At 48.1% G+C, this 15,245-nt stretch overlaps 1 protein-coding gene across 4 annotated transcripts in view; it reads right to left on the bottom strand.

Annotated features, from left to right (window-relative positions):
* The window catches only part of LOC106584391 (semaphorin-6B), a 135,850-nt gene that overhangs the window by 30,894 nt on the left and 89,711 nt on the right, over positions 1-15,245 (bottom strand). For all 4 annotated transcript variants that reach the window (XM_014169649.3, XM_014169651.3, XM_014169652.3 and 1 more), the window contains exons 11-16: positions 11,007-11,138; positions 9,548-9,697; positions 8,561-8,740; positions 6,542-6,682; positions 4,894-4,971; positions 895-953 (exon numbers count right to left, since the gene is read on the bottom strand). In XM_014169649.3, the coding sequence (XP_014025124.1) occupies positions 895-953; positions 4,894-4,971; positions 6,542-6,682; positions 8,561-8,740; positions 9,548-9,697; positions 11,007-11,138 (740 nt within the window). The remainder of the gene's footprint in view (positions 1-894; positions 954-4,893; positions 4,972-6,541; positions 6,683-8,560; positions 8,741-9,547; positions 9,698-11,006; positions 11,139-15,245) is intronic.

The following is a 15,245-nucleotide window of genomic DNA, read 5'->3' as shown; positions in this document are numbered from 1 at the left end:
TTCTGGCAACTGATAGACTGATTCTGGCGCACCCTTTTGGCAAGCGTACGCAGGGCTACGGAGCACCATTCATCTTGAGACAACCAACAGCACAGCACCTCTGTCAGCAGACGTCAGGGCCACCACACGTTTGTCATGTCAGTATCAGAACCGTTATCAAAGACAGCTCAGATTGGAGAATCCTGGCCACATCCGGAGCTGAGGTTAATATTCATCTCTTCTGACCACACAGGGTCAAGTAAGCCTAGAGGAAGAGTGACAAGCCACTGGCCCAGCACCCGTAGACAGAAAAAAAGCAGGACCCAGAGGGGTCCGGGGGTGGGAGAGCAGCTTCAAACAGCCCCTCTGATGCAGGATTAGAGGCCCGTGTGTGACCGTTATGTACTATTTATCTGAGTGGCTCTCGAGGTGCATGGCAGATGAACTCTGAGAACTTGAAGAGGGGGAGCAGTAATAGCACACACGTCTCATCAGAATTAGCGGTGGGATCAAAAGAGCCAAGGGAGTCGAGGAGATTTCTCTCTGAGGAATCGCTTTGCTGTACCCCCTTCATTTTCATAACAGAACACAACTAGGGAAAAAATCAAGGCGAGTCTTCTCAGAGATGCATAATAATTAGCCAGAAGTTGAAAAAAATTAAGCAAAGCTAGGGAAGAGAAAAAAAGGAAAGATTCTAAACATTGCCAAAAGATAGAGAAAACAGGGAGGAGAACAAAGATGGGTAAAACAGACATGGGGATTTCAACATGGCAGTGATGATATGGATCTAGGCAGCAGTAGTGTATGATGTTCTACCCTAGAGAAGGCATTCCGTAAGGAACACAGAATCAACACTAATACTTCTCAACACAGGTTGAGAGGATGGAAATAAACAGAAAGAAAAATGTATCTTACCGTCACAGTCGCCCAAGTGGGACACGTTGCCATGTTCTACGTCTTGCTCAAACGGCAGTCTGGATGAGCGGAAAGACGCAGTCATTTATCAACGGACACAAACAATACATAGTGTAACTGCTTTGGTCTGACAGAACTTTCTGCTTTTCTCTGGTAAACAAAACACTATGAAATGTACCAGAAAGGACAGGAAGAGTTTTTAGTGTGAAGTTGATAGTACTAATACTGTACAGTATACCCCCACCTCTGAAAGCACGTCTGGATTTGCTCTTTCCCCTCGTACTTTAAAAACAATTTACCATTTCTACTTTGGTAATATGAGACCTTGGAAAACTAAAGGGAGCTCTGTCATTATATGATGAAGCGACAATATAAAAAGGAAATGAAACCAGTGAGTTCCAGCGGCAGTGAGACCAGACCAGGTGCATTCTAGTCCCCTGGAGAGAGCAGGCCACTCTTAGCCATGGCCCATATCCAGAGAAACATCAGCTAGTTATTTTAATCTAGTGAATGTATACCATAAAGGCCCTCTAACGAGGAGAAATGGCTGCAGTTTGACTTCAAAATGGCCCCCGTCCAATTATGTAATTTAAACATGGAAAGTGCCCAGGGCTAGAGGGCAGGCTGCACAGCAACAGCCACAGACAGCTCACTGGGATGTGTCTCCTGCTCTACGATCTGCAATTAGTTAAAAAGGCCCAGACAACAAGCAGGCCAACTGAGTGTTTTAATGCCCGAGAGTGACTTTGAAAAGTTAGTTTACACTGAAGTGGTTGGAGGCTACAGTAATTGTGAATGTATTGCTCACCCAGATAGGGTATATTGTGTTGGCTAAATGCAGGCTGCAGGCTGTAATCTTTAGAGTAGATGGGTAGGATGGCAATGTTTTGTAACAATACCTTCAGCTGAGAAAATGCTAATTAGTTTAAGGACAAATTGTCTACAGGAGGCCAGATTACCGGTAAAGCTATAACTGAGCAATATGAATGTAAAGTCTAATAAACAGGCACAAAACACCTAAAGTAATAAAACAATATCAACACATAAACTAATCAGTAAGGAACTTAATTATCTTTCTTTCAATATAGTCCACGTTACAGTCTTATATTATATTATAGTATAGTCCATGTTACAGTCCATGTTACAGTATTATATTATATTATAGTACATGTTACAGTCCATGTTACAGTATTATATTATATTATAGTACATGTTACAGTCCATGTTACAGTCTTATATTATATTATAGTATAGTCCATGTTACAGTCCATGTTACAGTATTATATTATATTATAGTACATGTTACAGTCCATGTTACAGTATTATATTATAGTACATGTTACAGTCCATGTTACAGTCCATGTTACAGTCCATGTTACAGTCTTATATTATATTATAGTATAGTCCATGTTACAGTCCATGTTACAGTCTTATATTATATTATAGTATAGTCCATGTTACAGTCCATGTTACAGTATTATATTATATTATAGTACATGTTACAGTCCATGTTACAGTATTATATTATATTATAGTACATGTTACAGTCCATGTTACAGTCCATGTTACAGCCTTATATTATATTATAGTATAGTCCATGTTACAGTCCATGTTACAGTATTATATTATATTATAGTACATGTTACAGTCCATGTTACAGTATTATATTATATTATAGTACATGTTACAGTCCATGTTATAGTCCATGTTACAGACCATGTTATAGTCCCTATTACAGTCTTATACTGCAAACTACTGAGAGTTTCTTCATTGCCCAGCATTGTTTTGACTTTTCCAAATGGAATTCATCCTCAAACTGGAACTGGCGCATCACTCGATACAGGATCGATGGGCAAGTTGACCGCCCTTGCTAAATCAAATCAGAAACAACACAGAGCCTTAACTGTATAACGGTGAGGCTGTAAGGTGCTCTTTAAGGCTCTGTTGTCTGATACTGCTGGCACTGTACCTGTTTGCACACATAAATCAATAAGCAGCCTCTCTAAAGAGAGATTTTATTTCACTGGGCTGGGTGGACGTGAGGGGAAGTGGTGGGGGAGCGGTGGGGAAGTGGTGGGGGAGCGGTGGGGGATTGGGTAGGGAGCGGGGGGGAGCAGTGAGGGAGCGGAGGGAGCGGTGGGGGATCGGGTAGGGAGCAGTGGGGGAGCGGGGAGGGAGCGGTGGGGGAGTGGGAGGGAGTGGTGGGGAGCGGGGAGGGAGTGGGGAGGGGGAGCGGTGGGGGAGTGGGGAGGGACTGGGGAGGGAGCGGTGGGGGAGTGGGGAGGGAGCGGTTGGGGAGTGGGGAGGGAGCGGGCAAGCGGTGGGGGATAGGGGAGGGAGCAGTGGGGGAGTGGGGAGGGAGCGGGAGGAGGGGTGGGGGATAGGGGAGGGAGGGGGGAGTGGGGAGGGACTGGGGAGGGAGCGGTGGGGGAGTGGGGAGGGAGCGGTGGGGGAGTGGGAAGGGAGCGGGAGGAGGGGTGGGGGATAGGGGAGGGAGGGGGGAGTGGGGAGGGACTGGGGAGGGAGCGGTGGGGGAGTGGGGAGGGAGCGGGAGGAGGGGTGGGGGATAGGGGAGGGAGGGGGGAGTGGGGAGGGACTGGGGAGGGAGCGGTGGGGGAGTGGGGAGGGAGTGGGGAGGGAGCGGTGGGGGAGTGGGGAGGGAGCGGTTGGGGAGTGGGGAGGGAGCGGGGGGAGCGGTGGGGGATAGGGGAGGGAGCAGTGGGGGAGTGGGGAGGGAGCAGTGGGGGAGCGGAGGGGGGGGGGAGTGGGGAGGGAGCGGGGGGAGCGGTGGGGGATAGGGGAGGGAGCAGTGGGGGAGTGGGGAGGGAGCGGGGGAGAGCGGTGGGGGAGTGGGGAGGGAGAGGGGGGGGGAGTGGGGAGGGAGCGGGGGGAGCGGTGGGGGATAGGGGAGGGAGCAGTGGGGGAGTGGGGAGGGAGCGGGGGAGAGCGGTGGGGGAGTGGGGAGGGAGAGGGGGGGGGAGTGGGGAGGGAGCGGGAAGGGAGCAGTGGGGGAGTGGGGAGGGAGCGGGGGGGAGCGGTGGGGGAGTGGGGAGGGAGCAGTGGGGGAGTGGGGAGGAAGCGGTGGGGGAGTGGGGAGGGTTTACAGACCAGAACAAGAGGTGAGCTGCCAAAACAGGCAGGAATCTTCCTGTGGCAGGAGCACAAGACCAACACAACCCTGACAAAGACGTACACCCAGCTCTGGATATTAAGCTGTATTGAAAATGCAGCATTGTTGTGAACACACAACGGCAATAGCAGACATCATAGATGAATGAATGAATGAATGAATGAATGAATGAATGAATGAATGAATGAATGAACACAGCTCGCTCTGACAGGATAGTAAAACTAAATGAGGGCATGTTTGTGCAGTGACAGCTTGTGCTGCAGGCTTATAAACTGTAGGCTCTGTCAGAACCTAAGCCTAACTCATTAAGTACCAATAAAGAGTGTTACAGCAACCCAGGTGGTCCAGCAGGTACAGACCAGACAGAGAGCAGGTACAGACAAGACGGAGAGCAGACAGACACCAAACAGAGACCAGATAGAGACCAGACAGAGACCAGACAGAGACCAGACAGAGGCCAGACAGAGGCCAAACAGAGACCAGACAGAGACCAAACAGAGGCCAAACAGAGACCAGACAGAGACCAAACAGAGACCAAACAGAGACCAGACAGAGACCAAACAGAGACCAAACAGAGACCAGACAGAGACCAAACAGAGACCAAACAGAGACCAGACAGAGACCAAACAGAGACCAAACAGAGACCAGACAGAGACCAAACAGAGACCAGACAGAGACCAAACAGAGACCAGACAGAGTCCAAACAGAGACCAGACAGAGACCAGACAGAGGCTAGACAGAGACCTGAAAGAAACAAAACAGAGTACAAAAGTACCAGCGAGACACGGGGCAGGTCCATAGCAGACAGGGAACAGACAGAGAGACAGACAGAGGCCAGAGCAGTGCCCTTGTCACCCCCAGCACCTCACCTTGTCCCGGGCCTGAGGAAAGAGCAGGTGCTTCCCCTGGTCCAGCCACAGTAGGGGTCCCTGGAGGCGATGCAGTTCCTGGAGATAAACAGAGTAAACACGGTCTTTAGTGATGCACCACCCAGGGCACACAGACATCATGGATCCATTCCAAATGTGCACTGGATTACAGACGTATGAGTCCCCGGGTTCAGTGAACACATTACAGACATGTATGAGTCCCCAGGTTCAGTGAACACATTACAGACATGTATGAGTCCCCAGGTTCAGTGAACACATTACAGACATGTATGAGTCCCCGGGTTCAGTGAACACATTACAGACATGTATGAGTCCCCAGGTTCAGTAAACACATTACAGACATGTATGAGTCCCCAGGTTCAGTGAACACATTACAGACATGTATGAGTCCCCGGGTTCAGTAAACACATTACAGACATGTATGAGTCCCCAGGTTCAGTGAACACATTACAGACATGTATGAGTCCCCAGGTTCAGTGAACACATTACAGACATGTATGAGTCCCCAGGTTCAGTGAACACATTACAGACATGTATGAGTCCCCAGGTTCAGTGAACACATTACAGACATGTATGAGTCCCCAGGTTCAGTGAACACATTACAGACATGTATGAGTCCCCGGGTTCAGTGAACACATTACAGACATGTATGAGTCCCCAGGTTCAGTGAACACATTACAGACATGTATGAGTCCCCGGGTTCAGTGAACACATTACAGACATGTATGAGTCCCCGGGTTCAGTGAACACATTACAGACATGTATGAGTCCCCAGGTTCAGTGAACACATTACAGACATGTATGAGTCCCCGGGTTCAGTGAACACATTACAGACATGTATGAGTCCCCGGGTTCAGTGAACACATTACAGACATGTATGAGTCCCCGGGTTCAGTGAACACATTACAGACATGTATGAGTCCCCAGGTTCAGTGAACACATTACAGACATGTATGAGTCCCCAGGTTCAGTGAACACATTACAGACATGTATGAGTCCCCGGGTTCAGTGAACACATTACAGACATGTATGAGTCCCCAGGTTCAGTGAACACATTACAGACATGTATGAGTCCCCAGGTTCAGTGAACACATTACAGACATGTATGAGTCCCCAGGTTCAGTGAACACATTACAGACATGTATGAGTCCCCAGGTTCAGTGAACACATTACAGACATGTATGAGTCCCCAGGTTCAGTGAACACATTACAGACATGTATGAGTCCCCGGGTTCAGTGAACACATTACAAATGTGAAATATGGTTTACTGTATGTCACACCTCACTAGGTCTGGAGACTGCTGGCATCAAGGCAATACGACTCAGTGATGGATCAGCAAGGCCCAAAGGCAAGAAAGTAAGACTTGTGTTGTGGCATTTTGGATTTACAGATGTGTTGAAGAGCACTTGGGGATGTGGTAAAGTATTTAGGTGCACTGAGGGTAGCTTTTCTTTAACGTTGGCAGAAGGTTTAGGGCCTGACTAACGGTGTGATTTTAATGATCGGTAGTGGGCGGGGCTTAGGGCAAGTGACAGATCTACTGTATGTGGCTGAAAAGTGTGTGTGAGCTACAGAGGACAGTAATGTGTGTGTAGGGTGTGTGTGAGGTGTGTGTGTGTGACTTACTTCATGCAGCGTGAGTAGAGCTGGCATCGTGCCACAGGGACCCTGACCACACAAGAGGGGAAGGCCAGCAGCAGAGAGCGGCTCACCCGGTCCAGAGTCAGGGACAACAGATGCCTTGCCTGCGGAGTGTCCTCCCCACACCTGGACACACACATGTAGAGTTAACGTATTAATGCACCTCAATATCAAACACCATATCACACTCTGACTGCACAGAACCCTACTCTATTTCATTTTGATCTCAATACACGTGACACCAAGACAACACTCACTGCTCAGTTCTTCACACCTAATGCTTCATGAAGTATAACTCAAACCAGTTTAACTCAAACCAGTATAACTCAAACCAGTTTAACTCAAACCAGTTTAACTCAAACCAGCATAACTCAAACCAATATAACTCAAACCAGTATAACTCAAACCAGTATATAAATAAAAGCACAACAATAGCAGTAAAAGCAGTAACATGCATTCGGAAGCATGGAAATGCCTGGTTGTCACAGTGTCATCTTTAGTATGCAGGGTGCTGATGGCTGATGGGTGAGGTCTAGGGTTGGATGGACATCAAACAAGCCACCAGCTACACTCTAATTGGCACTTAGCACTCCCATATCTTCCACACACCTTCCTTTGTGGGCTGAATTTGTATCGATCTATATACATATGTGGACTCATGTATGGGCTTATGGTAATTAACATGTCTGAGAGCTGAGGAGTCATTAGGGGGAATTTATCACACACTACAGGTTTGAGATTTTACAGAAATGTAATAAATTATTATTATTATTATTACAGTACGGTACAGCCAAGCTGTGAGTCATACCTCACAACAAACATCCACTATGTGAGAAACCAGACTGACAGACGGGGCACGAGAGAGAGAGACGGAGAGAGAAATAGATAGAGAGAGAGAGAGAGAGAGAGAGAACAAGCAACAAGTAAAAGTAAGAAAGAATCAAATGGAGACAGGTAGCGAGAATAATGAAAGTGTGGACCATTAGTCTCTCCATTTCCACCCCGTCATTTCCTGGTTCATTATGGCAGCCAATCACAAACCAATTTGGGCTTTGTGGATCTCTCTCTGTGATGTCTTGTGTTCCCGTTGCCCCGGTGATGGTAGCGGTGGCCCGTCTATCTACCCTGGACCCATTAGGAGAGATGGTCTGGGGTTAAGGAAGGGCAGGCTGGGAGAATGCTGATCTGATTTCTCCATTACCTGTCTCCTGATTAGCTGGCTCCCTGCTATGAGGGAGACTGCCAGCCTTGTCACACACCCCTATACCAGGCTCACAGTCACGCAACCGTCACCGCACAGCAAATCACCTCCAAACACACTCATACACCGCCACCATCGCCGCTACTGCTGCAGCCGTAACTAATTGTTCCTGTGATCTGACTCCTCTGCACCCCATGTAAGTTGTTTGTGGAATGGAACATTGCGCTGACGCCTAAATGAATGCATTGTTTTGAAGGGTAGCGAAGTTACGCTTGGAACCTCCTTTCACCTGCCGGGTAAGTTTGTGCTGCTCCGCTACAGTACAATGAGCCCCATCTCCCCCTCAGCTGAAGCAGAGAATAGATTTTAAATTCATTATTTAACTAGGCAAGTCAGTTAAGAACAAATTCTTATTTACAATGACAGCCTACCAGGGAACAGCGGGTTAACTGCCTGGTTCAGGATGACAGATTTTTACCTTGTCAGCTCAGGGATTTGATCCAGCAACCTTTTGGTTACTGGCCCAACACTCTAACCAATAGGCTACCTGCAACTAGATCAGGGGGCGCAATTAGCAGCACTGCCGCTGTAGCTCTGGTTAGGAGACTCTTGCTTAAACATTTCTAATTGGGCTCAGTGGAAGATAATAACCAACTAATACCCCATCTGCTTAGACTGCTTCCTATCCCCCCTGCGGTCCCACATATATGTTACAGTGAAACACTTAGAGATTATTAAGAAGACCATCACAATACCGCACAAAGAAACCCATTGGAGACTGTCTGTAACCTGTTAACCCTTACTTGTCAGGGTTGAAGCCCTCCAGCTCCTCCAGGAAGACATTGCCGCCGGACACAGTGTTGTCCCAGTTGGGGACGATCAGGAACTTGAGGATGGTCCCCCGGCTGGAGCCCAGGAAGAGCACCGTTCGGTTCCGGTAGGGGCCAGCCTCTGTGTCCATCACCATCTTATTCAGCTGGTACCTGGATAGGCAGATATAGTGGTGAGATAAAGACAGTCTATCCAATCCCATGTTGACCCCTAGTGTGGACCTGAGAGGATTGGAGTAAGCAATATGGTGTTAATTCCACCTAGTCTGTCAAACGGCATAGTGCAGCTGCTATTACAATTTTAATTAAGCTTAAATGATCCTATCAAATCGTACATGAAGTTACTTAGGGTAGTGTCTAGGGCTCAATTTGGAATAGGGCCTACCTGCATACCTCTCACTGTCTACTCATACTGCACTGATACTCCAGACCAACTAAATGAGACTCACACAGTAAAATATTCATCTCATTTACATACAGAACTAATTACCAAGAGCACTCATTAATATCATTCAGATAAATGGACTTGTCTTGAGACAATAGCACCGTAGTTGAACTACATGAGTCCTGTGTGTATGAGTTAATGTACCACTGGGTATTTAATATTCCACATACAACTTGTCACACTCATTTTCTCCTCCCTGCTCGGGCTCGGCTGGTGGCCAGTGGGGTTTGATGCATCCCAGCTGCTTGCCTCCTGCAGCAAACCCTCACAGTGAGCGGATCGAGTGACCGCCATAAACAGAAGGAGCACCGGCCCACAGACTGATGCCTGTGTGTTCATGCAAATGATGTCTGGGTGCATGGGTCCATGTTTTAGTTTGTTAGCAAGCCCTCAACACAGTTTGCCCTGAGACATGGTAAGACACCATAGAAGTCTACAGCTATATCTCAGGGCAACAGAACAGTATGTTTGTGTTTATGAGTCTTATCTGAGATAAGAGAACAGTGGCGCCTCACCTGACCATGGTCCTGACAATCCAGGGGCTCTGTCCCAGTGAGGGCACAGCCTCATCCATCAAGGGGTGGGTCTTCACAAAGTTCAACATCTCATCAGGGAAACCATTGGATGAGTTGAACCTGGAGCCCTGGATGGCACAGCCTCCTGGCCTGTGGAGGGAACAGGGCTTAGCACAGGCTGACCCATATTTCTATTTATTTATTTTACCAGGTAAGTTGACTGGGAACACATTCTCATTTACAGCAACGACCTGGAAAATAGTTACATGGGAGAGGAGGGGGATGAATGAGCCAATTGGAAGGCAGGGATGATTAGGTGGCCATGATGGTATGAGGGGCCAGATTGGAAATGTAGCCAGGACACCAGGGTTAACACCCCTACTCTTACAATAAGTGCCATGGGATCTTTAGTGACCACAGAGAGTCAGGACACCTGTTTAACTTCCCATCTGAAAGACAGCACCTTACACAGGGTAATGTCCCCAATCACTGCCTTGGGGCATTGTGATATATTGTTTTAGACCAGAAGAAAGAGTGCCTCCTTCTGGCCCTCCAACACCACTTCCAACAGCATCTGGTCTCCCATCCAGGACCAACCCTGCTGAGTTTCAGAAGCAAGCCAGCAGTGGGATGCAGGGTGGTATACTGCTGGTTAAAGTACCATAGTACTTAGGCACAAGCTCACATTACCAATGTTGAACTGTGAGAAAGTCAACTAACATACCGTAAATTCCGGACTATAAGCCGCAACTTTTTTCCCAGGCTTTGAACCTCGCGGCTTAAACAATGACGCGGCTAATATATGGATTTTTCCCGCTTTCAGCTTTCATTAGACCAATGAAATTGCCGAACGGGTTAAGGTCAAACAACTTTTTTGTTTACTGTTTAGATTAAATCGAGCGCTCTCAAACTTCCCATCATTCTGATTACGGTAGTCATTTTGTCACCCTCATCATGGCAAAGACACGGAGAAATGCATATGATGCAGCTTTCAAGTTGAAGGCGATTGATCTGGCTGTTGGAAAAGGAAATAGAGCTGCTGCACGGGAGCTTGGTCTTAATGAGTCGATGATAAGACGTTGGAAACAGCAGCGTGAGGAATTGACTCAGTGCAAAAAGACAACTAAAGCTTACTGCTAATTTTATATTTTTTGTTACAAGCCGTGTTTCGTTAAGCCTATTTATTTTTGCTACAAGCCGTGTTTCGTTAAAGCCTATTTATTTTTGTTACAAGCCGTGTTTCGTTAAAGCCTGTGTAAAGTTCATTTGTTTCAATGTACCGGTAGGCACCTGCGGCTTATAGACATGTGCGGCTTATTTATGTTCAAAATAATAATTTTAAAAAAATTCAGTGGGTGCGGCTTATATTCAGGTGCGCTTAATAGTCCGGAAATTACGGTAGTATTACACGACTAGACTCATACAGTAGATCAATGCTCTATGTTATGTGATACAGTACCTTGGTTTGGGAATGAGCTCGTCAGGAACAGGGGTCCATATAGACTCAGGTGACTTTTGCTCCTTGAATCTCCCATCAAACACCCCAGCCAGCTGCTCCATGTCGAAGGCACACACTGCTGAACCAGGGATACTACAGAGAGAGAACCAGATACAATGGATAAGGCAGGGGTAGATAGATAGATAGTTAGATAGATAGCACTGGACAAAACAGAAATGGACAATAAAGATTATGTCCTGTATGACAATGAAGTTGGTATGTGAAATATACACTGAGTATACCAAACATTAGGAACACCTTCCTTATATTGAGTGACTTAGTACTTCTCTTGTACAGCACAAAGTAAACCTGAAAGAGTGACTCAGTGCCTGCCGGCTACCTCACACCCACTCCCTTCTCCCTTTCCCAGCTCTGACACTGTCCTGAGAGAGGGGGGAAATAGAGAGAGGGTGAGGGTGAGAGAGAATAAGAGAGAGAGCTACAGAGGTGCAGAAAGGAAGATAAAGAGAGATAGGGAGAGAGCACTGCAGAGAGAGAGAGAGAGAGAGAGAGAGAAAGCAAGCTTGAAAACAGTAGAGAGAAAGGGAGTGAGACCTTGCTACTCACACCAACACTCCATCACTCCAGTGTTAGGGTCAAGTAGTGACACACACCTACAGAGGAGCTTATATGGTCTCTCTCTGCGCTGCCCTGTGCACCTTGGCCTGCCAGTAGAGAGATTTCCAGGGATTCTCTGAGTAAGCTGTCAGAGTTTTACCTCTGCTGAGTAACCATAGGCTTTTTCCAGCAAGGTGCCATGCTAACCTAATACAGCATTTGACCAGGTCAACCTCTCTCCCACTCGCTTGCTATTCATACATTGTATGGGGAATATGAATGCTCCCCATACCGGTGTGCTGTAGCAGAGCTTCAGGCTGACTACAGGCCTCTCACAGGAGGCACCAGATGTTGGCATGTGACACTGCTGCCAGCGGTACACTGGTCACAGCGTGCCCTCCACTCTCTCTTCTCTCTGCCCATGTCTGTTCTCTCTGCAGGTCAGTGGCTCTGCGAGGCTCCCTGCCTGTCTGACAGCCTACCCTGTCTCCAGTTCTATCTCTCTGTATTCTGTACTCGTCTTCTTCCTCTTCTTTGTCCTGTTCTTCTCTCTCCGTTTTATTTCTTTATTGTTCTCTCTCATCCCCTCTCCCTCCCTCATCTCTGCTCTTTCATCCTCTGTTTCTCTTCTCCTCTGATCTCTTTCTCATTCTCTCATTGCTCATTTGCTCAAATCTTTGCTCATGACATGACATCCTCTGGCTTTATTGTGCCAATAAAAAGGTAATGCAAATGATCTCTCTGTTCATACTATGCTTATTCTATTTCTGTCTGTGTGGAGCTGGTGGTTGACTGACAGGCAGTACAGGCTGAGCTCTGTGCTGTAGGAGGCTGTTGGAGTGGTCAGTCTTTGTGTCAGACCACGTCCTCACAGTTTAACCAGCAGACTGACAGCTCTCTATAGCCCAGCTCCAGTGACAGCATGACGGCTGATGGAGGCTAGTGGGTTGGAAGGAGTTCTTCAGTCTAGGGCTCAAGGTGAGGTGAGAGGATGTTTTGTTACGGCTTCGCTCTCTCTTCTCTCTCCACCTGGGGCTTAATCTCTCTTTCCAACTCTCTCCCCATCTCTTTCTCCACTCTCTGCACACAATCAAACTCTTTGTCATTTCTGTCCATGTCTGTCTGCTTTCTCTTCCTTTACTTCTCCCATCTGCTTCCTCACCACTTGGTAAGACCCCAGTGTGTATTCTCCTCCTGCCTCAACCCAGGGCCCGGTGGACGTATCCAGGTGTGACTCCCACCCTGTCTCCCTGGTGTCACAGCCTCACAGCTCCCTGTGAACTGCAGACGCCTCCTTCTGACACCGTGTCTTCTTGATGGCTCCTCCGAGGCTGGGTCCCCAGACAGCCCTGCACTTCCCCTGAGGGAACTTCTCCAGCCTAGAACCAGGCACCATCTGGTCAGGCCAAATCTAGTACAACGAAGCCTATTCCTAGCCCCAGGCTAGCATAAAGCGTAGCCTAGCTGGACTTGTCTCACCTTCATGTTACAGATTCTTCTTAAAGTGTCTCTCTATCCTGCTGCTATATAAAGCACCCCTCCCTTTCACCTGCAGGCTCGGAGGCGCTCTCATATCCTCCTCTCATAGCCTCCCCTACTCCTCTAGCTCCCTGACCTCCTGCAGTTCCAGGGGGTTAGGTTGACCTGTGCTGTGAGGAGGATCAGGTGCTCAGAAGAAACCCAAGCCTCTCTTTAATCCACTCAGACAGAAAGGACCAGGAGAAGTGGACACGCTGAATAACTGGAAACCCAGGAGGATTTGGCGTTTGTGTTGCTAGGCTAGCTAACGCTGACATCATAGACCAGGATTGGAGATAGAGGCCTGAGCAGCTGCAGGCTGTTTCATGGGGCTGTAAACTCTATTGTGGGTTTGTAGGTATGACAACTTGAAGAATAACAAGCAAACATCAAGGGAAGCTGGTGGGAAACTCTTAAACCAGAGCTCTTTTCCCACTATTCCCACACTGTTAGCACATGTGCACACGCGGGAGGTGATAGAGTATCTCAAAATGGACACTCCAGATTTATCAAATCCTCTTCCCTGCTGTTCCCAAAACACGCAATTTGTCTGGTAAGGCTTTTAAAGGTATGGTGCAGAGGACCACACGTGGTTGGGAAGGTTTATGGCATACCCCTCTCTATCTCTCTCTTCCCCCTCTCTCTCTTAAACTTTCCCCTTTCTCTCTCTCTGTCACTCTCTCTCTGCCTCCAGCTGTTTATAATGGAGCATAGCTGTGGAGCGGTTCCCAGGCGGGTAGTGTGTGTTAGTGTGTGTTCAGCTGGGCCTCTCCCTGACATGCTGGTCACAATGTTATCTGGGAGTCATTGTTGGCCCTGTGCAAACCATCCATCTCTCTCTGCAGGCACATCGCTCCCATCCCTCTCCCAGCCCTCCGGCCAAAAGATAAGATGCAGCTGATGAAACCGTTTTAACTCTTAAAGGGTGGCGGGCGGTAGAGCTGCAGATGTGTCCCATTATTGACTTCCTTGTCCTTCAAAGGGTTTGAGAGTGTCTTCCTCCACTCTCTCTTCTCTCCCTCTCTTCTCTCCCCTCCCTCTCTCCCCCTCCCTCTCTTCTCTCCCCCCTCCTTCTCTTCCTCTCCTGGCTGCCACAACAGCAGCCATTACGAGTAGAGGATGTTATTAGAGCTGGCATTAGCTGAGATTTGCCCTCTGCTGATATACATCCTGCTGACTCCTCTGCTGATATACGTCCTGCTGACTCCTCTGCTGATATACATCCTGCTGGCTCCTCTGCTGATATACGTCCTGCTGACTCCTCTGCTGATATACATCCTGCTGGCTCCTCTGCTGATATACATCCTGCTGGCTCCTCTGCTGATATACATCCTGCTGGCTCCTCTGCTGATATACATCCTGCTGGCTCCTCTGCTGATATACATCCTGCTGGCTCCTCTGCTGATATACATACATCCTGCTGGCTCCTCTGCTGATATACATCCTGCTGACTCCTCTGCTGATATACATCCTGCTGGCTCCTCTGCTGATATACATCCTGCTGACTCCTCTGCTGATATACATCCTGCTGGCTCCTCTGCTGATATACATCCTGCTGACTCCTCTGCTGATATACATCCTGCTGGCTCCTCTGCTGATATACATCCTGCTGGCTCCTCTGCTGATATACATCCTGCTGGCTCCTCTGCTGATATACATCCTGCTGACTCCTCTGCTGATATACATCCTGCTGGCTCCTCTGCTGATATACATCCTGCTGGCTCCTCTGCTGATATACATCCTGCTGACCCCTCTGCTGATATACATCCTGCTGGCTCCTCTGCTGATATACATCCTGCTGACTCCTCTGCTGATATACATCCTGCTGGCTCCTCTGCTGATATACATCCTGCTGACTCCTCTGCTGATATACATCCTGCTGACTCCTCTGCTGATATACATCCTGCTGGCTCCTCTGCTGATATACATCCTGCTGGCTCCTCTGCTGATATACATCCTGCTGACTCCTCTGCTGATATACATCCTGCTGACTCCTCTGCTGATATACATCCTGCTGGCTCCTCTGCTGATATACATCCTGCTGACTCCTCTGCTGATATACATCCTGCTGGCTCCTTTGCTGATATACATCCTGCTGACTCCTCTGCTGATATACATCCTGCT

The sequence above is a fragment of the Salmo salar genome, chromosome 23, assembly GCF_965601325.2.
Source record: "Salmo salar chromosome 23, fSalSal1, whole genome shotgun sequence".
In the NCBI taxonomy this organism is placed as follows: domain Eukaryota; kingdom Metazoa; phylum Chordata; class Actinopteri; order Salmoniformes; family Salmonidae; genus Salmo; species Salmo salar.
Note: the sequence above shows the minus strand (reverse complement) of the source record. Positions and strands in the feature narration are given on the sequence as shown.